General features: G+C 43.4%; 1 protein-coding gene across 1 annotated transcript in view; it reads left to right on the top strand.

Moving 5' to 3' along the window:
- Positions 1 to 21671, top strand: part of ATRN (attractin) — a 176658-nt gene extending 154987 nt beyond the window's left edge. The window contains exons 26-29 of the mRNA XM_031004868.3: positions 4760 to 4838; positions 9263 to 9370; positions 14573 to 14687; positions 17261 to 21671. Of these exons, the coding sequence (XP_030860728.2) occupies positions 4760 to 4838; positions 9263 to 9370; positions 14573 to 14687; positions 17261 to 17385 (427 nt within the window). The 3' untranslated portion in view covers positions 17386 to 21671. The remainder of the gene's footprint in view (positions 1 to 4759; positions 4839 to 9262; positions 9371 to 14572; positions 14688 to 17260) is intronic.
- The last annotated feature ends 614 nt before the right edge of the window (positions 21672 to 22285 follow it).

Here is a 22285-nt window from a genome sequence, read left to right on the forward strand (position 1 = left end):
CCATTCAGACACTACCCATGGTTGGAGCAAATCCTGCAGGTTAGGGGCTCAGTCCCACAAGACTGCTCCCACTTCAGACACTAAGCACAAATGGGTCCCCAGGCTACCTCACTGCTACTGGGCCAACTACAAATTCAGGGCTTCTGGTGACTGCTCACTCCAAGATTTGACAATTTGTTAGAACAGCTCACAGAACTCAGGAGAGCACTATACGTAGAATTACAGTTTTATTATACAGGGTACAACTCAGGAACTGCCAAATGGAAGACGTGAATAGGACAAGGCATGGGGTGGGTGAGCACAGCTCTTTCATGCCGTCTCTGGACAAGCCTCCTCCCTGCACGTGGATATATTCATTATCCTGGAAGCTCCCCCAAGCCTCATCATTCTGAGTTTTTTTATTGAGGTTTCATTACATAGGCATGATGGATGAAATCACTTTCTACTGGTGACTGAACTCATCTCCAGCCCCTTTCTGCTTCTTGGAGGTTGGGGGATGGAGCTGAAAGTTCTAACCCTCTAACCACCTAGTTGGGTTTTCTGGTGACCAGCCCCCGTATCTGAGGCTCTTTAGGCCCCTCTCCCCATGAGTCATTCATTAGCACACAAAAGACACTCCTGTCCCTCTGAAAATTCCAAGGGGTAAGCTAAATTGTCTCCCCTTGTTCCTCACTCCTGTAGAACTGTATTATTTTTCATCGTGGTGTTCATCACAATTTGAAGAATATATTCATATGTTTACTTGCTTAGTATCTGGGTCAGTAGACCAAGCTTCAGGGGAGCAGTGCACTGTCTCTCGTTCACTCCTATACACACACAGCTTCAGCATCTGGTACATAATCTAGTAAGATATTTGTGGGAAGTAAACTTAGACTCTTCAGGGTAAGTGCAGAGTGAGGAGGAACCATAGGCACCAACCTCTCAGGGAAAAAAGCTTGTGTCAGTGGCTTGCTTTTAAGGGATGTAGGGGCTGTATTGTAGCTCCAGTAGACATCCTTAAATTCTTGGAGCATGTGTATGGAATAAGATGGCCCTGCTGCCAAGTACGTACAACCTGGTGAGGACCCGCCACTTCTACTGGACATTCAGTCCCTGGGCGACCGAATGACACTATCAGAATAAGTCGAGGAAGTACTTTTCAGGCCCATGGCCTCTTGTGTAGTAAACAAGGACAGATGGCATTTTCATTGCTTCTCCCTTGTGGGGGTTGAACTTCTGGAAAAGAATCCGGAACTTTGGTTTTTCTAGACGATGTTTACTAACTAGCGATGATAAACTTTTAGCTAAGAATAGAGTTACTTTCATGGCATGGGGAAGAAAATATTTTCCCAGGACAAGTTAACTATGTCTAAAAGAATTTATTTAGCCTTTTTTTTTTTTTTTTTTTGAGATAGGGTCTCTTTTGCCCAGGCTGGAACACAGTGGTGCAATCATAGCCCACTGCAGCCTCAAACCCCTGAGCTGGTCTCAAGCAGTCCTCCTCACCTCAGTCTCCCAAGTAGAGCTGGGACTGCAGGCATGCACCATCATGCCCAGCTAATATTTTCTTTTTTGTAGAGTTGGGTTCTCACTATATTGCCCAGGCTGGTCTTAAACTTCTGGCCTCAAGCAGTCCTCCCATCTCAGCCTCCCAAGGTGCTGGGATTACCAGCGTGAGCCACTGCTCCCAGCCTGGTCCAAAAGAATTTAAAATGGAGCCTATAAGGAAAAGGGGAAAGGTATCCAGATAATCCTAAGCACTCTGAAGAATGGCTCATATAATATGTGGAAAAAAGAACAAAAGTCGGGGGGAAATTCGATGATTCAAATGAGAAAATCAATGTAAGGTGAGTTAGAAAAAGTATTTCCAGACTCAGGGCACAGAAAAGTAAACTCTAGGTCCTGACGCAGTCTGTTGAGACCTGTGTCCTAATGAGATGCTTTTCCAGCCTCAGGAAGGAGCCTCCATAAAGAGGGAAATAAAAGACTCTCCTCTGCTTGCTTTTCTGTAGCTTCTTGTAGCTGGAGCAGCAAGTAGAAGGAACTGGGTAACTGGTGTTGTCAACAGATCTTCATTGAATACAGAAGGGCCCTCTCACCTTCCCTGAGGCATAGAGGGAAGCAGGCACAGACTGTATTACGGGTGGACCCAAGAGAGGTTTCTGAGTGACACCAGGGTCCTCGCCTCTCAGCAGCAGCAGCAGGCTCTTGACCAACTTAGAAGCTGTTCCTGTTGGCTTCATGCTCTTCCTTGTGGATTTGCTGCCTCCTTATGTTTATCTATTAGAATAAAAATAACAAAAATCAGGATTATGCATGGAAGCCAAGAAAGACTGAGAAGGTTATTCTCAGACCTCTTTACTGGTTCTTCCTGTTCTCCTCAACTTCTCATTGTTAGGGTGGCCCTAGGACGTTCTCATCTATCTGTATTCACTCTCTTGGTGAATGTGGCCAGGTTTATTGCTTGAAATACCATATATATCCTGATGCCTTCCAAATGCCATGCCCAGCCCAGACCTGGCAGCCAGCCTCCAGGTCAGAATATCTGCCCAGGACATCTCCCCTGGGCTGTCCGGTAGATATCTCAGGGTTCTGCATGTCTAAAATGGATCTCCTGATATGTCCAGATTCCAAAGTGCTTTTCACACCCCTGCTTCCACCGCTCTGGTTTGAGCCACCATCATCTCACCTAGACTGCTGGTCTCCCTGATAATGCCATTGCACCTCTAATGGTCTTCTCAGCAAACGTTAAATCACAACACTCTGTTTAAAAACCTGCACTGGCTCTTTCTCTCCCAATGCCCTCATAGTGCTTGCAGTGCCCCACATGATCTGCCCTTCACCCTCACCCTTCTCTCTGCCTTTATCTCTGGCCTTACACACCCCACTCCAAACATGCTGGCCTCCTGAGGCTCCCCAAGCCATCCCAGGCACAGCCTTGCCTCGGGCTTTGCACTGACTGCCCCTTTTTCCAGATGCACTTTTGCAGGCGTCCATGAGCCACCTCCCATACCTTCTCCAAGTCTTTGTTCAAATGTCACCTTCTGAGAAAGAAAGGCCCACACACTCTGACCATCCTGCTGTGGAGTGCCACTGGTACTCCTGAACCCCTTGCTCTTAGCATCTTTTTATTTCTGTAGCACTTACCTACCTTTTGGCATGCTCTGTAATTTGCTTATTTACTTACTGTTTGTCTCCACCTGCTGGAATGTAAATTCCATGGGACAGTAATCTTTGCTCTGTTTATCAGTGTTTTCCATGAGCCTAGAACAGGACCTGACCCAATTAAAGTATTGATTAAAAAGACAATGTAGGCCAGTCACGTGAGGCCTGTAATCTTTGCCAAGGCAGGCAGATCACTTGAGGTTAGGAGTTTGAGACCAGACTGGCCAATGTGGTGAAACCTCATCTCCACTAAAAATACAAAAATTAGCTGGGTGTGATGGCACACACCTGTAGTCCAAGCTACTCAGGAGGCTAAAAGAGGAGAATAGAATCGCTTGAACCTGGGAGGCAGAGGTTGCAGTGAGCTGAGATCGTGCCACTGCACTCCAGCCTGGGTGACAGAGCGAGACTGTGTCTCAAAAAAAAAGACAACGTAGACTGTCAGAGAGAAGAGTTGGCAGTGTCCTGATAGCAGAGAGGCCCAGAGATGAAGGCTTTCCACCAAGTGACGATCCTGGGGGGGTTGGAAGGCAATCCTATTGAATTGCCTTTTGTCAGGGCACCCATTGGAGGAGTCTGCGCCCTTGTACCCCTTACCTTGTACCCCTTAGGGAGGCAGTGAGCCTTGAGATAAGGGCAGTTCAGTCATCCTAGCATCTTAGAGTCCCTCTCTCCAGCCAGCCCAGGAGGGCTGTGCTGGTGTCAGCAGTTGGGTGCACTGAGGTGCCATTCATGAAGCTGACCCCATCCTACAAACGCAGAGCTCAGCCAGCAAGAGAGTACCTTGATGACATTGGCAGAGAGCCTTATGTCTGTCTACATGTAGCACTCTGGAAAAATACCCTGTAGCTAGCCCCTTTTACAAGTTAATGAGTAAAAATGCAGTTATAGCAGTTATCTATTTTTTTACTTGTTAAGCTTATTCTTCCTTTTAACCGCAAGTCAGCTGTTCTCTTTGCCATCACTGTAGCTTTTCAAATCATTCCACACCTGGTTTATACATGAGAGAGCATTGAAATCCTCTGCAACTATTAAGGCCACTGGGATTTATTTTCTCTTAATATTTTTAAGAAAGTTGTTGGCTTGGGTTTGATCATTTCAAATGTGTTTTATTTTACTTAAAAATAAAATATGTATTTGTAAAAATATTGAATATACACTAATAATTACACATATTTCTTCTGTTTGCCTCTTCCTTATGAAAAGTTGTTACTTTAATAATTAACTTTTTCACCTTCTTAGATTTTACCAGTAAATATTTGCTAACTTGAATAAACAGCATGACTAATATTTGTTATAATTATCTTAGAATTATTTTTCTTATTTGGGATAAGCCACTGTGGGCCATTCTGATGAAGGCCGAGTGGAAGGTCAGGGCTCTCTCTGAATACCACATGGGAACGATACAGTCTAGAGGCCTGGTTAGGAAGCCTGGCTTACCAAAGTTGTCTCACTCATTACCTCCTGAGCCGGCACATTGTTGTGACAAAGCATCAGAAGGGAGCCCGGAGGTGGCATGTGGGAGCTGTTTTCACTGCCTGGCCTGAGGTGTGGGCAACGGTGGGAGCTGATTCTGGGGGCTGGGATAATAACTCAGTACTTTCCTTTCTCACAGTTGTTTCCTCTCTTTGCTCCTGGTGGCTGCTGTGGTTTGGAAGATCAAACAAAGTTGTTGGGCCTCCAGACGTAGAGAGGTAAGCTTATTGGGTAAAGATTAAAGAATCCCTGGAAGAGCGTTTTTTCCTTCTTTTTCTCTTAAGCAAGTGGGTTTTAGCTATTTAGTGATAATGGACAGACAGACATCTCCACAGAAGGAATAGTGCAGCCCTCTCTGCAGTCCATGGTTCCGCAGCATATGGTCAGTAGACTTAGATGAGTGCTACATAAAGTGTAATTAGTTCTGCACCACAGTGTCTTACCTTCCGAAAAGGAAACTCTGGTATCGACTTAGAAATGCCAGTTTTATCCTTCGGACCAGAACCCAAGTCCTGACTGAGGCCAGAGGTCCAAGGGCGTATCAGCACAGCACAGCCACCGCGTGATTGGGCACCGCCTTCACAAGAACTTTTCATGCGAGAGGGAAATCAGCCATTTAAGCATCTCAAAAATTTTTCATTATTCAAGGAAAGATAAATGTGTGTGTAGTTAAGTTTTTAACTTGAGTTTTATTTTTAAATAAGTCTTGATTTGTTTCCAGAGCTTCATTCCAAAAGTAATAAGCAAATATTTACAGTTGACAAATTTAAATAAATAAACTTGGTTGCAAATTACAACATATCAAATGCCCATCAATCAATGAGTGGATAAAGAAAATGTGGGGTGTGTATGTGTGTGTGTATGTGTGTATATATTTATATACATTTGCAGCAACCTAGATGGAATTGGAGACCGTTATTCTAAGTGAAATAATTCAGGAATGGAAAACCAAACTTCATACATCCTCACTTACAAGTGGGAACTAAGCCCTGAGGATGCAAAGGCATAAGAATGATACAGTGGATTTTGGGGACTCGGGGGAAAGAGTGGGAGGGGGATGAGGGATAAAATACTATACATTGGGTACAGTGTACACTGCTCGGGTGATAGGTGCACCAGAATCTCAGAAGTCACCACGAAAGAACTTATTCATGTAACCAAACACCACCTGTTCCCCCAAAAACCTATTGAAATAATAAATAAATAAATAAATAAATAAATATTTTTAAAATAACCACCATTAAAATAATTACAACATAAAAACTTTGTTTATTGCAACTTTCACTTGCATCATTACTTTGCCTTTCATTTAGTCATGCCTGTTGCATTGTTGCTAATGGAAATGCTCACGTGTATATAAGATCTAGACAAAGAAGCTGTCTGGGGTTTTTTTGGATCTACTCATGCCTTTTTCTATATAAAAATGTATTTATAGATAAGATTTAGAAGAGAAGGGAAGTATGTAAAATCACAACTCACAAGCACTCAGCACTGTTGATAGGATATTCATGTCTGAATAGGGTTAAGACAGGCTCCAGGATATGGGCCTCTTGTTGTGGGCCACAGTACCACCTTTTCTGACCCACATAAAGATGATGTTATCATAGAGGGAATGTTGCACACTCTTTATTATTATTTTTTAAATAAGGGGATAACATATTCAAAGGGTTTTTTAGATAACTGTATTACTGATATACTTTAAAATCCTAACGAATTACGTGATGTTCTGAAAAAATTATATTTTCAATTTAATTTAAATGTATATTTATTCACAATGGAGTAAGAAAGAAGTAAGAAGCCACAGTAAACCAGTTATCAAGAAAGGAGTTGAAAACTTTTGAGTGCTACTCTCTCCAAGAAGGACATTAGAGCCAGGGAGTTTCAAGGTTGAGATGAGCTTATGGAGATTATGACAGCCTGTTCCTCCCTGAGTGCTTATGAGAATTAATTGTTTCTAAAATCTGTAAAGCAAAGGAACAGATGGAAAGCTTGAAAGAGTCCGAATTGATTTTATACACAGAAATCTTGGTACCAAAACCTGACAAAGGTAGCACCAAAATACAAAGGGCAGCTGCATAGTGAATGTATGTGCAGCAGTCTAATTGCAGTGTAATGAAAGAGTCACTTAATACCAGAAAACCTATTAGAATATATCATGTCAAAAAAAGAATATATCATGTCAATGGGGAAAAAATAACACCTGAATTCTTCCTAGTGGCCCAGAAATCATTTCATCATTTATTGAAACTCAGTATCCATTCCTAATTTGAAAACAAAACTCACAGTAAAATCAAAAATACCTTTTTAACGCTATGAAGAATATCTGGATAACCAGCATCACTCATGATAAAACAAACAAACACCAGAGGTTGTATCCAGGCAAGTTAGTTTTAACAAGAGCTGACATCTGAGCATTTAAAAATTCCAGGCACTGAGTTCTAAGTGGTTTTACATAGATTAACTAATCCTTATCTCAAACCTATGAAATAGGTATTGTCCCTAGTTATGTTTTATGGATGAGGGGACTGAGGCTCAGAAAGGTGAAGTGACTTACACCACATAGTTAACTAAGAGGCAGACGAGGCTTTAACTAGGGACTTCTGTCTTCACAGCCCAAGTTCATTATCTTCATGTAATCCTACAGTCACTCAGCTTTGTGCTGGATGTTCTAGACTGTGCACTAAGTGAAAGGGCACTAAGAAGTGTTGTTACTATTGGAAAGGAAACAAAATTATTATTTTCATATAAAGTTATTAAAACAGTGTAGTAGAGATTTGCCTGCATAAAAATGAAGGCTTAAGTATATAAAAAAATAAATGAATAACACAGAAGCTAAACAATCAACTGGAAATTGTTTGCAGCGTGCATGAGAGAAAGTAAGATGCACAGCCTATAGGAAAAAGATTAAAATATATATGTGTGTTTAGTATGGGTTTGGTCATCTAATAAACTATGCTCTTACCCGTGTGATTTGGAATTTCTCTGTAACTGTGAAGCTGACCATTCAGAATATATTTCATCATTTCTAAAATGTCAGCCATTATTTATTCCCTCTCAGAATTGTAGAAGCAATGATTTGATGTTATTTTTAAAAACAACAGTAGTAGCGGCTGACGCTGTTTAGTCCTTGCTACACACCAGCCCCGGTTTTAAGTGCTTTTACACACATTGCCTCCTGAACCCTGTCTTATTGCAACCCCAGCACTTAAGCACAGACCCCAAGGAGCATTGCTGCATATATTAGTCGAGTAAATGGACCTACAGCTTTAAAAAATGTAAGAATGTTGGTATTTTAAGAAAATACTTATAAAAATGCCCTTCTAGAACAGAGCCATATCTATCCAGGCCAAGACTCTGTCTTCTACAATAGTTCCAAGGAGGCAGTTTGAAGTAAGGCCTACTTGTCTCCCAAGGCATAACCTCAAAGCTTCAGCATCATGCCCAGAAAGATCTCTAATATCCTTAATGATATGTGAACGGCCGTTCACCATGTGCTAGGCGCTGTGCTGTAGTATCTCATTTGATCCCAGTGACAACCTTATGGGCTAGGAACACATTTCAGAGGGAGGACACTGATGCCCAGAGACTTCAAACACCTTTCTTAAGGTCACACAGCTGTAGACTATTGGAGCAGGAGTTCACACCAAGCCTCCCTAAATCCCGAGCCCCTGTTTGTCCCTCTACTCTGCAAAATTTCACATTTGTTTGTTTTTAGCTTATACCACGTCTCTGAAGGAAGGGTTCTTTCAGTTCCTATCTGCTGTATAATGAGGCATAGGTTTTTGTTGCTCCGTGAATCCTTGGTGCAAGTTTCAGTAGGAAGAAAGCAAGCCTGACTTTAGTAGTAGAAATACGAGGAGATAGGGCCACACCATTTTATGTATTTGACAAGTCGACATCATAGCATTAAATCCACAGTACTTTTATTTTTATCTTTATTTTCTTATTTTACTTTAAGTTCTGGGATACATGTGCAGAACATGTAGATTTGTTACATAGGTATACATGTGCCACGGTGGTTTGCCGCACCTATCAACCTGTTATCTAGGTTTTAAGCCCTGCATGCATTTGGTATTTGTCCTAATGCTCTCCCTCCCCTTGCCCCCCACCCCTGACAGGCCCCAGTGTGTGATGTTCCCTTCCCTGTGTCCATGTGTTCTCATGGTTCAACTCCCACTTAAGAGTGAGGACATGGAGCATTTGGTTTTCTGTTCCTGTGTTAGTTTGCTGAGACTGATGGCTTCCAGCTTCATCCATGTCCCTACAAAGGATATGAACTCATTTATTTTATGGCCGCATAGTATTCCATGGTGTATATGTGCCGTGTTTTCTTTATCCAGTCTATCATTGATGGGCATTTGGGTTGGTTCTAAGTCTTTGCTATTGTAAATGGTGCAGCAATAAACATCGTACTTTAATATGTATCTCTAATGGGCTTTTTAAAAATATAAGGACAATGGTGTTATCACATCCAACAAAATTTAGTAATCCCTAATGTTATCTAATATCAAGTCTAAAAAGTATCATTTTGGACTTGATTTGTTTGAATCAGGGAGGATGACGTGTTTTTAACATGTAGCATTAACTAATAAAACCCCTTCAGTACTCATTCCATTAATGGCTTTGCCGTATTATTTATCAGCAACTTCTTCGAGAGATGCAACAGATGGCCAGCCGTCCCTTTGCCTCCGTAAATGTCGCCTTGGAAACAGATGAGGAGCCTCCTGATCTTATTGGGGGGAGTATAAAGGTGAGAATGTGACTCAGAAGTCCCTATAACTTGACTTTTTAAAACTTAGGCTCCTAAGTCTGGGAAACCAGAGAGAGCAAAAGCCCTATTCCATTACCTCCTTTTTTTCCTCTCTTTCTTTTTAACAATAAGCTAAAACCTGAAGTTGCTGGGTACTCTTTTGCTTTTGTTTTTCAATCTTTGTTTCATGTCGCTGAGCAGTCTTGTGTTCAGGGGATTTTAAAATCTAAATGATTTGTCTGCTTTTCTTTTAAGTATTCTGTGGCATACAAAACTTTTATTTGAAAAGAGCTACATTGAACATCGAATCATTGTTTTTTTGTTTGTTTGTTTTTTTGAGACAGAGTCTTACTGTGTCACACAGGCTGGAGCGCAGTGGCATGATCTCGGCTCACTGCAATCCACCTCCCGGGTTCAAGCGATTCTCTTGCCCCAGCCTCCTGAGTTGCTGGGATTACAGATGTGCACAACCACGCCCAGCTGATTTTTGTATTTTTAGTGGAGATGGGGTTTCACCATGTTGGCCAGGCTGGTCTCGAACTCCTGACTTCAAGCAATCCGCCCACCTCGGCCTCCCAAAGTGCTGGGATTACAGGTGTGAACCACCGCACCCAGCCTATTTTTCTTTATATTTTGGGGAATTTTTTAAGCAGCAAAATGATAATACACTGTGTATTAATACTCTGCGGAAAATATTTATCACCCCCCCTCCCCAAAATGATGAAGAAAATGGTAAGACTTTCTCCTTGGGCAAAATGATGGAATATTTAAGATACGCTGGAGAAATAGCTATGTATCTTGAATAAAACATACTTACTTAAAATGTTACTGAGCTCACAGGAAGTAGGTAAAATCTCCAGGGAATACTCTCCTTCCCTACCCTAAAAAGAACAAACCATAAACCAAAACCAGAACCATGATTTGTCCTAAGTGGTTCCAGATGGTAAACACAACGCCCACCTGAATAGATGGAAATCCTCTCTATAGAAAAACATCTTCAATTCAGCGCTGTTGAAGTCCCACAGATCAAGATGAAGTAATTAAAGATCACCAGGGACAAGAGGCAAGCCACCATAAATAAGAGTAGCAGAAACAACAGATGATTGATGTAGACAGGACTCCAAATGTTAGAACTGAAATCTAAAGAATATAACTGTGTATGAAATGTTTAAAGAAATAAAAGATGAAATCATAAAGATGAGAGTCAAGTATGGCCAAGCAGATCTGAAGAAGAACCAAATGGAACTTCTAGAAATGAAAAATATACTTGTTGAAATTTTTTTAATAAATAAACTCAATTTACATGTTAAACAGCATATCAGACATAAGAGAATTTACAAAGTGGAAGATGAATCTGAAAAAAGTACACAGAATGCAGCCCAGAGAGACAAGGAGATAGAAAGTACAATAGATACTAAGAATATGGAGGATGGAATGAGAAGATCCAACTCATATATATTTCCAGAATCCCAGAACAAAGGAGAGGCAATATTCAGAGATGATAGCTTTCCAGAACTGATGGAAAACATGAATATACAGATTCCAGAAGCAAAGCATATTGTGAGCATGATTAAAGAAAGAAAGGGAAGGCAGGAAGGAAAGAAAACAAGTTGGATTTCTCATAATGAAATTGTATAACTCCAAAGACAAAGAGAACATCTTAAAATCAGCCAGAGAAAAAGTATCACATACAACGTGGAGAAACTGAACGTTAGTGCACTGTTGATGGAAGTATAAAGTGATGGAGCCACTGTGGAAAACAGTACCACTATTCCCCCCGGAATTAAAAATAGAATTATATATGATCTGGCAATCTGGGTTTATACATAGAAGAACTGAAAGCAGAGTCTCAAAGACATATTTGAACGTCAGTGTTCTCGGCAGCATTATTCACAGTAGCCAAAAAGTGGAAGCAGCCCAAGTGTCCACGGATGGATGAATGGATAAGCACAACGTGGTCTATGCATCCAATGGAATGTTATCCAGCCTTCCAAAGGGAGCAAATTCTGACCCATGCTACAATATGATGAACCTTGAAGACATACTAAGTGAAATACTCCAGTAACAAAAAAATAAATATTGTATGATTACACTTTTAAGAGATACACTTGTAGTAGTCAAGCTCATAAAGACAGGAAGTAGAACAGTGGTTCACAGGGGCTGGGAGAAGGGGAAAATGGGGAGTTAGTGTTTAATGGGTACGAAGTTTGAGTTTTACAAGATGAAAAGAGTTCTGGAGATGGATAGTAATGATGGTTGCACAACAATGTGAATATACTTAATACCACTGAACTGTACATTTTTAAATGGTCAAGATGGTAAATGTTATGTGTATTTTATCACAATTTTTGTTAAAAATGGGAAAAGAGGCCGGGTGTGGTGGCTAACACCTGTAATCCGAGCACTTTGGGAGGCCGAGGCGGGCGGATCACTTGAGGTCAGGAGTTCAAGACCAGCCTGGCCAACATGGTGAAACCCCATCTCTACTAAAAATACAGAAATTAGCCAGGCATGATGGCACACATCTGTAATCCCAGCTACTTGGGAGGCTGAGGCATGAGAATCATTTGAACCTAGAAGGCAGAGTTCACAGTGAGCTGAGATTGCACCACTGTACTCCAGCCTGGGCGACAGAACAAGACTCTTGTCGCAAAAAAGAAAAAAAAAAAGGGGAAAGATCACCTGCAAAGGAATGACAAGCTGACCGCTGACTTCTCAGAAGTCAGAAGAGAGTGAGAGAATGTCTTTGAAGTACTGAAAGAAACCTCCCAACCTAGAATAGTGTGCCCAGTAAGCACCTTCCGAGAACAAGGATGAAATAAAGATATCCTCAAATTAGAATAAAAATTGAGAATTTGCCACCAGCAGACCTGCACAAAAGAAATGTCTGAAGGATGTGCTAAAATGAAGGAAAATTACCCCCAGGAGGATAGACTAAAGTGTAAGAAAGAATAGTGAGTAAATAAAAGTATAATCATATATAGAAATCTAAACAAACATTATCCTGGTAAAATAATATTTGTGGGTTAAAAAATAGACAAGCCTAAAGTATTGAACAACATGATATATGTCAGCAGCATATGACACAGTTAGTTGCTCCTTAAAACATTTTCTTGATTTTCTTCCAGGACACCACACACTTGCCGTCTAGCTGTTCTTGCTCAGTGGTCTTTGCTCAATCCTCTTCATCTTTTGACAGTGGTGTGCATCAGGCCCTGTCTTTGTCCCCTTCTTGTGTCTTTTACACCCACTTCTTCAGTGATCTTCACTATCACAGGTTTAAGCACCATGATCCTCTCACCTGGACTCTCCCATGAGCCTCCAACACAAACATCAGTTGCCTACTCAGTGTCCCCACTTGGATATCTTAACATGGCCGTGGCCAAACTGAGCTTTGGATGTTTATTTCTCAGACATGCTCCTCTGACATACCTTCCGCCTTTCAGCACATAACACCTCCATCACCCTAGTTGCTCAGGCCAAAATCGTGGAATTGTTCTTGACTCATTCTTGATGTCATGTTCTCATAGGACAGCCAGTCTATCAGCAAATCTTGACTCCGTATTCAAAAATGTTTCCCAGCCACTGTGTCCCACCTCTGCCACTATTCCCACTTGATCTAGGCCACCACTGTCTCTCACCTGGATTCTTGCAGTTACTTCATAACTGATCTCCCTGCCTCTGCCATTCACCCATCTAGTCAGTTCCTTGTGCCACAGCAGAGTGGTACTGGAAATTATTTTCTTGAGCCAAACTGAAGAAACTGATGACATTTGTGGGTATAGTCAGCAGAATTCTAAAGGTGGCCCTCAAGATTTCCATCCCATGTTTATTCAGTCACACACTACTCTAGGTACTGCTAGAGGGATTTTGCAGATGTGATGAAACAAGGGAGTTGACTTTAAGATACAGAAAGTTTCTCTGGCTGGTGGCAGAAAGAGGAAGCCAGAGAGATTGGAAACATGAGAAGTACTTAACACACCATCCCTGGTTTAGAGATGGAGTGGCCACAGAAGTTTTTTTGTTTTTGTGAGACAGAGTCTGGCTGTGTCACCCATACTGGAGTGCAGTGGCATGATCACGGCTCACTGTAGCCTCAAACTCTTGGGCTCAAGGGATCCTACCTCCTGGGTCTCCCAAAGTGCTGGGATTACAGGTGTGAGCCACTGCATAAGCCCTGAATGCATTTCAAAGCAGAGTCTTCCCCAGAGTCTCCAGATAAGAGTCCCATCCAGCTGACAACTTGACTTCAGCCTGAGAGACCTCAGGAGATAGCTGATAATTCCCCAGAACTCATGGAAGACATGAACAGACCTGTCTCTCTCGGCAGAGAACCCTACAGAGCTTGCTGGGACTTCTGACCTCTAAAGCTGTGAGATAGTAAGTGGGTGTTGTTTTAAGCAACTAAGTTTGCAGTAGTTTGTTACACTAACATAAGCTGGGCGCGGTAGGTCACACCTTTAATCCCAGCACTTTGGGAGGCTGAGGTGGGAGGATCGCTTGAGCCCAGGAGTTCAAGACCTGCCTGGACAACATAGGGAGACCCCATTTCTATTCTTTAAAAAAAAAAAAGAAAAGAAAAAGAGAAGAAACTAATATAGGGGACAAATCTCATCTAAAGGCTGCAACAGAAGATGAAAACATATTTTCCAGAGCCAAATGCATCCAGAGAGTAGACAAAGAATCTACTTGGTCAGCCACCCACCTTTTACAAGCTTTTACATCCAGCAGGCTTGTCTACTTAGTGTCTAAAGGACAGATAAAATAGAATGTTTTTTAAGTCTCCATGATATCTGCATCTGTGTTTGAGCCAGGTATGCAGAACTATCTGACAGATCTACCAAGCACTCACCACTGCCATTCCTGTGACCTACAGTTATGAATTAGAATTTCAAATCAAGCCAAAGTATAGCATCCAGAAGAAATCCACTTGGCGTGGCCCCTTCCCTACAGTTCAAGCAGCCCTCTGGAAGGGGACTGCGAGACCTCAGTGGAAGGTAGCAAGCAGTACCACCCATGTCACTGGTGCTCAGAGAGTACTGTTAGCTCTCTCCTGCCCTTTTTCATTATCTTAAAAAACTGCAATGTACCTTTTTTATATACCTAAAATTGATGGTTCTTATAAGCACAAATGACCGTTAAGTTGTCCGTGTACATTAAAGCTTGAGTATCACTTAAGGTAATTTTGTTTTCTTCTGCCAGACTGTTCCCAAACCCATTGCACTGGAGCCGTGTTTTGGCAACAAAGCCGCTGTCCTCTCTGTGTTTGTGAGGCTCCCTCGAGGCCTGGGTGGCATCCCTCCTCCTGGGCAGTCAGGTGAGTAGATGCGGTCCAGCGAAAGACACCTTCTAAGCATGTGAGGGAGCTAAGCATAGGATACTTCCCTTTCCTAGAGAACAAGGTTGTAAAGGTGATAACCAACCGTGCCTGCCCATGCCATGGCAAGGATTCAGTGAGATAACCCATTTTCACCTATATGCCCAAAACTGTTTTCCCGAGGTCATCGTCCCTTCCTGGGGGGACGTCCCGGGACCTCCTCACCGTTCTGGCCTCCCCAGCCTCTCAGTGCTCGTGGATGCCTCTGACCACACCTTCCTTTGCTGTCGGAGTTTCTGGTCCCCCTTTGCCTCTGCTGCTCTTTCCCTGTCTCTTTTGCCCTGTCCTGCCCCTGAATCTGGGTGTGCTCCCTTCACCCTGCATGTTCTTCCTCAGTTGCCTTCTCCACTCCACAACTTCCAGCCATCTCCCCTGGGCTGGTGTTTCTTCAATTGGTATTTCTAGCCCTCCTGCATTTCTTTTGCTTTTTCACTGTTTTAAATATAAGGCACAAATACAACGATAACATAAAGGAAACGTCTGAAAATCCACGCACAGTTCTGCTATCCCACAACCCACCAATTTTCATTGTTCTGTGTTCTTTCCAGCCCTGGCCAGCAATTTAGTTGAAATGATTGTATAGATCTAATTTTTATTCTGCTTTTTTCATATAACTATCTTAAACATTTTTATAGCCTACTACATAATATTTTACCAATGCATGTGACACTTCTCCATCAAATATATGAATCATGATTATATAAACTCCTATTTTGAAGACAGAAAATATGGAATACAGTTTTGAAAGTATCTCGTTTAATTACAGAGTGCTTTGGAGGACGCCTCAATGTGATCATTTTAGACAACTTTCAGTTGAGATGATTCTGGAGTCAGGGTTACCTTAGCCAGAGAGAACCCTGTGTCTGGTGGAAAGGCTGCCCCAGGATACTGGTCCAGTCCCTGAGCTCCACTGTCCCTTCAGTGCACCCTCAGACCCAGAAGATCCTCCAGCCCAGCTTTAGAATGGTTAGGATCTATAGTATCTTCACGAGGGAGGCCTTTCGGCATGGCTCGGCCAGGATTCATTGTCTTCATCTCACCTAGGGATTCCTGTGAGTTGAGCCCCTAACTCGGCCTTGCCTGTGTTGAGGACAGGACAACTCTCATCTGTCACTCAAGTGCAGTTTGTGTCTCCTGCCACCACCCAGCCCAGCAAACAGTGGCTGGTGCGCCCTGAGGGCAGGGTGGCGGCTGGGGCGGCAAGGTGACAGGTGTGCAGCCCTGTAGCCTTTCCTGCTCCAGCCTTTGCCTGACATGCCCCAACCACCTGAAACACCTAATAAAGGTCTGCTCAATGCTTGAGACCCACCCAACAGTGGGGCCGTCCTTGCTGCCCCTTCTGTACCCCCTGTTTTAAGTGGTGCCCTTTTCTAGACTCCCATAGCATTCCCCACTGTGTGCCAGGCACTTACAGCTGTCTACCCCCACCCCCACTCCCCTTCACAGGCTCAACAAGGCAAGTAACACGCTCCACTAACACAGCTCCTGGCAGGTCTCAGCAGAGCTCCGAGCCTGCGCTGGCCATTTCCCACGTGTATAAGGAATCCAGGGTGCAGCACACCAGCATGGCACATGTATACATATGTAACTAACCTGCACAATGTGCACATGTACCCTAAAACTTAAAGTATAATAAAAATTAAAAAAAAAAAAAAAATAAGGAATCCAGCTCCCCCAGAACCGTGCCTTCCCTAATGGATGTCAGATTACTCCGTTATCAATACAGGAAGGAAAATGGGATTGCAAGTCCCCAAAGCAAAGTGGGCGGCGGGGGCAGTGATGAGCATAAAGGGTAGTTGCTATTGATCGTTGGTTGCTGCGTGCCAGATACTAAGACTTTATGCGTGCCAGGTACTAAGACTTTGTCAGTTCACTCATTGATTCTTCACACTAGCCCTGTACTATTATTATCCCCATTTTACAAATGAGGAAACCGAGGTGCAGGGAGGTTAAAGAACCTTGCTTATTCCAAAGCCTGGCCCCAGAGCCTGCCCTGCCTGTATCGTGGTATGGAATGGAAGTGACTAATGCTGACTGAGTGATAGGGGTGGATCTGAATCTCGTCATAAAGCGTGCTGCTGTTTCTCGGCTCCTTTTGGAGGAAGGCAGGAGAAATCGGGCACTTAGCACACGTCTACAATCTCATTTATATGTTCCCACCACCAAGCACAGCACTGTGCTTGGTTGATGTGCTGAAAAGCAAACTACACCTTTTGTGTAAAAAGTAGGGAAAGGAGAAGAATATGTATTTGTATTTGCATAAGTATACCCTCAAAGAATACATAAAAATTAGTGAAAGCGTTTACCCAGATGGAGGGGAAGGCGGAGGGAGGGTCAGAGTGGAAGGAAGACTTTTCCCTGTGTATATGTACCTTTTTGGGGGTTTTTTGTTCTGGTTTTTTGGTTTGTTTGTTTTGCACCATGGGATTGAAAAATAAATGTTTAAATTATTTTTTAAAACAAAATAAAAGCCAGCTGCTCCCAACATATGTTCTCTCTGTGGTTCTCCCAAGGTCTTGCTGTGGCCAGCGCCCTGGTGGACATTTCTCAGCAGATGCCGATAGTGTACAAGGAGAAGTCAGGAGCCGTGAGAAACCGGAAGCAGCAGCCCCCTGCACAGCCTGGGACCTGCATCTGATGCTGGGGCCAGGGACTCTCCCACGCACGAGCTAGTGAGTGGCACACCAGAGCCATCTGCAGGGAAGGGCGTGGCGGGGAAATGGCTGTGCGGTGCGGGACAGAAGACTGGAAACCCTCAAAGCATCTGACTCACCTGCATGATCACAAGCTTTCTTTGACGGTTTCTCCCATCCGTGTTCCAGCATCTAACCTTTTACTTTTGCATAGGAAATACTTGATTTAATTACAGGTCCAGGGATGAGCTGACGGTTGCTGGAGGAGGCCGGTGTAGAGCCAGTGAGGGAACTAGGAATGACACTCAGGTTCACTGTGGAAAACTGTTCTTAGGACTGTCTCAGCTGTGCAAAAAACGAAAGATGGAGTGTTTACAAGTAGACATTCGTCATCAGTTGTTCTTGAACACGGTCTTTTAAAAACTAGTCAGATGAATTAACTTGTTTTCATCTGAAGCCTGCTATCTTTTTTAAAAGATGTGCTATTTATTCTTGCACGATTTAGGCAATTATCTCTCTTCCAGGGAGTACCTTTTTTTCTAGTTGAGAATTAATAATGGTCCATCTCTTTTGATCATATCAAGCTAGGCTAGAAGGGGGGCTATTTTAAATGTCAAGGTCAGCGGTGTTACTCTGAATGTAAACTGGTATAATAGGTAGTTTTCTATAGTAACTTGATTAATTTAGTCTTAATCCATTTGAAACTCTCTCTTCCTTTCTCTCTGCCTGTCCCTCTCCTTCTCCATCTCACCCTCCCTCTCTCACACATACACACACAAACACATACACACAACACTAAGTGCCTAGACTTTAAATAGATCTAGCAATTGGAAAGTTAGTAAGCCTAAGTTTTTACATAATTGCATTCCTACATTCTTGTAAAATTTAAATAGCTACCATTGGCAATCTGCTTTTTTTCTAAAATCCGATTTGCAGCCAGGAAAGAATTTTCTCACCCAAGGAACATTTGATCTAGCAGCAGGGATGAGAGGAAAGCAGAAATGAATGAACTGTGAAAGCTCCTGTTTTTATTATCAAAAAGGACACTGTCAAGAAGGCGCCCCCTGCCCCCACCCCCGTGTCACCCTAGGCCTGATAAGTGATCAGAGGAAAGGACTCATTCATGTCACGTTTCCTTGAGCTGAAAAGAGCACTGAGAGCACTTGGGACCCCTGGATCAGAGAGCAGCTGTGTGTCCTGCAGCCTCCTCTGAACTTGTGGTTCATTCTCAGGCTGGGGTGGACTCAGATGCCAGGAAAGGGACAGCCTCCCATTGTCAGGCAGAAGCTGCCCAAAGCCTGGAGAAGGACCTGTTTGCCCTCTTTCCCCCAGGAGGGGCTCGACCCACCCACCCTCCCTCTCAGACCAAGGTGGTGGCTGTGAGGAGGGCAGCAAATGCTGACAAGGATGAAAAGCACATGGAAAAAAATGGACGAGGAGGGAAAACTCTGCCAAATGGAAAATGACCAAATTTAAGAGGGTGGGACAGTCCCCTGCTCCTCTCCCAGAGGGCACTGCGTGGAATTTGTGTTTTCCCCATTTACGGTGCTCTGTATTCTGGCGTTATGCAGCAGCCTCCCAGAAGCTCTCTTCTGCTTCAAAACCTGGGATCTCTGGCATTACCCTATTGGGATGGACCGCTGGACAGCAATGCTCGAGTTTGTGAATTTGGAGAGATACTCAAAAGAGCTAAAACTGCGGCATTTTACCTTTAAATGCAGTGCCTAGAGAGAGAGTATTGTCTCTTCCCCAGCACTAACCCCACTCCCATGAAGAATTGCCTGGAAAGTTGTTTTCAAGGAATTTGAACCATAAAACACTATCTGATGCACAAAACACCTCTACTTTGAGACTCACCTCTCATAAAGCTTTTCACATTATTGTTAAAGAGCAGACGTTCTAGAAAAGACCCCTCCTCTCATGAGCTCCCCCATCCCTGCTACAGAACACAGCACCCATGGCGCCTGCAGTGGACTGGCCCCTTAATTCCCACAGGCCCCCCCAGCAAGGCCAAAGGGAGGCCCCTGGGTATTGTCCTCCTACAAGGAAGATCCTCTTTGTTTGTTCAAAGGACCAGTTTTCCTAGGCCAAAGAAGTCTCTTCCCCGTGTTAGTCCTATGCCTTGAAATATCATGCACCATGACCCACAGCCATCTGGTTATGTCTTATTTTTTTCCTAAAAGATAAAATGTTTATTTTTAAAAAGGAAGGAAGGAGCAAGTGAAGTTTCATTCTGCTCCAGCGGTGGGGAAGCCGCTGAATCCACCTGCTTCTCCTTTGCAACCAACAGCAAACAGCTTTCTCCGGCCTCAGGGCAGAAAAAGGGAATGGCAGGGAGTAAGAGGCGCTGGGCTCGGAGCCTGTTTCCAAGAAGGAATTGGTTGTCATCTGGCAATGTTGCGCGTCACAAGAGAGCCTGTATATAAATTAAAATAGTCAAGACAACACTGACCTTGCACTTGTACATAACTATACAGTAGTGTCCAGAATGTTCAGACATTCGGAGTGTACATAAAACAGAAAAAACCTTCATGTATTTTTATTAAATATAACAATGTCTGAGTTTCACCTAAGATGTTTTTGTGCCATATGCTGGATATCCAGGTTCTCGCCAGGCCCCGATACATGAATAACAAACCCAAGAAACACATCCCCATTGTGTGATGTGTTCAGATGCATCTGGCACCAATTAGGTATTTCTTAAAACAGGACTCATCTGTCAGAGTGCACATGAAAAATCAGGCAGGGAATCGAAACGACAGCGCTTGAGGAGACTCAGGAAGCAGAGGCGTCCCTGCCGCTGCTCTTGGCCCTGCAAGCACATCATGACCCTTTCTGGCAGCCTCTTGGTGCTCTGGGTAGTGAGGGATGACCAGTCTTGTCCTGAGAAATGTTTCTCTTAGTCTTTAAGTTCAAAGACTAACCTGTGGCAATCAGACTTTCCAAAAGGGGGTTCTCCATTTTTTGTAGGTTTGTCTAAATTTTTAATGACCATTTCCTGGAATCAGTTTATTATACTGAAAACTGGGGGTGGGAGTAGGGAGGTAGTTTGTTGATAAACAGTTCCCATTTCCCCGTGGAGAATTTGACATACTCTGGACTCCTGTGTGCCTCCTGTGTGCCTCCTGCCATCCCTGCACACAGCCTGGGGAGAAGCCTGTGCCTCCCCGTGTGGAGAGAAGGCAACCCCAGATCCCCTGAGCTAACCCGGAGGAAAGGCAGTCCTGGACAGAAGACTGTCAGCAGAAGGAAAGTACTGGACTACCCGTGGGTAAGGCCTGCCATTCAAGACTGGAGACACCTGGGAAATAAAAAGAGCAGGGCCCTGCTGGTGGGAAGAGGCATTTTACCTTCCAGTGCAAATCCTGCTCCTTTGATTTAATGGGGTGTACTGGGGCCAGGGGCTGATTCACTTCCTTGGGAGATGGTGGTGTTTTCATGAACATCTTTGATCCTTCCATTTCATTTATTCATCCATCCATTCAACAAGTATTTGCTAAACACTAACTTAAGCTAATGCTAGGGTGGTGACTGAGATGTAAAAATAGATTTTAGAATTAAAACAAAATCCAAGTCCTCACACCCCTGTCATCCCAGGAGATCTTTCCTTGTGGTGGTTTCTGTGAGAATTGGCCATCCTGAGGACACAGCCAGGACGGCAGAGGCCTCCTGGCCTCAGGGCATGCCCTGCCTACCTTCTGAAATGTTTACCCCATTGACCAAACTTGGCTCCAGCCATTGCGGTGGTTTCTAGATAGCCGGGCTCACCAAGAGATATTGCCCCTTGATGAGAGTCAAACACCCTGCCTACAAGGAGATGTTTTGAAGTGGAGAGGAAAATTGGCACCTTATCTTTTAAAGGCAGTAATGGAATTGATTTTCAGTAACTGAATTTGTGCACAAAACATTCTAAACACTAGTGAAGCCTGTTTCGTTGAACTAATTCTGGCTCTGGAAATGTTTTTGTTTTATAGTTATTTACGATTTCGTTTGTTTGGATTCAAGCTTAGTTTGTTAATATGTATAATTTAGCATCTATTACACTCATGTAAATATGGAGTAAGTATTGTAAACTATTTCATTGCTGGGGATTGTGGGTGTTATACATACATTTAGGACTGCAATTTTTTGGTATTTTTTGTATTGTAAAATAACAGCTAATTTAAGCAGGAACAAGAGAACTAAGGGATGTCTGTGCATTTTAAACACAAATGTGAAGAACTTGTATATAAACAAAAGTAAATACTATAATACAAACTTCCTTCTGAAATAAAAGTAGATCTGGTAAAAATGTGGCTTTTGTTCTGAGTGTTTCATTTTGATTTTGCATTTTTTGCCTATATTTACATTTTGGTCATTAGAACCTTAAGGGAAAAAAAAAAGCGTTTACCAGTTTTCAGACTGCCTCAGAGGGAGCACTTGACAGTTAACAGAGGTGAGGGTGAAAACCCCTGGCAGGTACCTCAGACACCACTCCAGGCAGCTTGTGAGCCACAGACCTTCCACCACAGCCTTTGTGTGCCTACAGGGCAGCTGGGCCCGTGGGGACAGGGACAGATCTGAGCAGTGAGGTATGGACAGCCGTCTCACTCCTCCACTAACCACACCACTGTCTCCAGTGGTGCTGTTATCCCTCCACTTTGCGCTCTCCTCATAGGCTCCTGAATGTCCCTCTAGGTTGTCTCCAAACTGCTAAATCTCAGGTGTGCTGACAGGTCTCAGCTGTGGCCAGTGTTTTCCTCGGCCTTGAATTTTTGAGGAAGTTACTCCCATTGGCAAGGCCTTGTTTGGGGGCCTCCTGTGCATCCTGCCCCCTTTTATTTGGCTCCTGCCCTCAGAATGGGTCAGAGTCATGCATTTCGGTGCAGAGTGCAGATTCCCAGTGCTAGCAGTTCCTTCCAGAAG

The sequence above is a fragment of the Gorilla gorilla genome, chromosome 21, assembly GCF_029281585.2.
Source record: "Gorilla gorilla gorilla isolate KB3781 chromosome 21, NHGRI_mGorGor1-v2.1_pri, whole genome shotgun sequence".
NCBI lineage: Eukaryota > Metazoa > Chordata > Mammalia > Primates > Hominidae > Gorilla > Gorilla gorilla.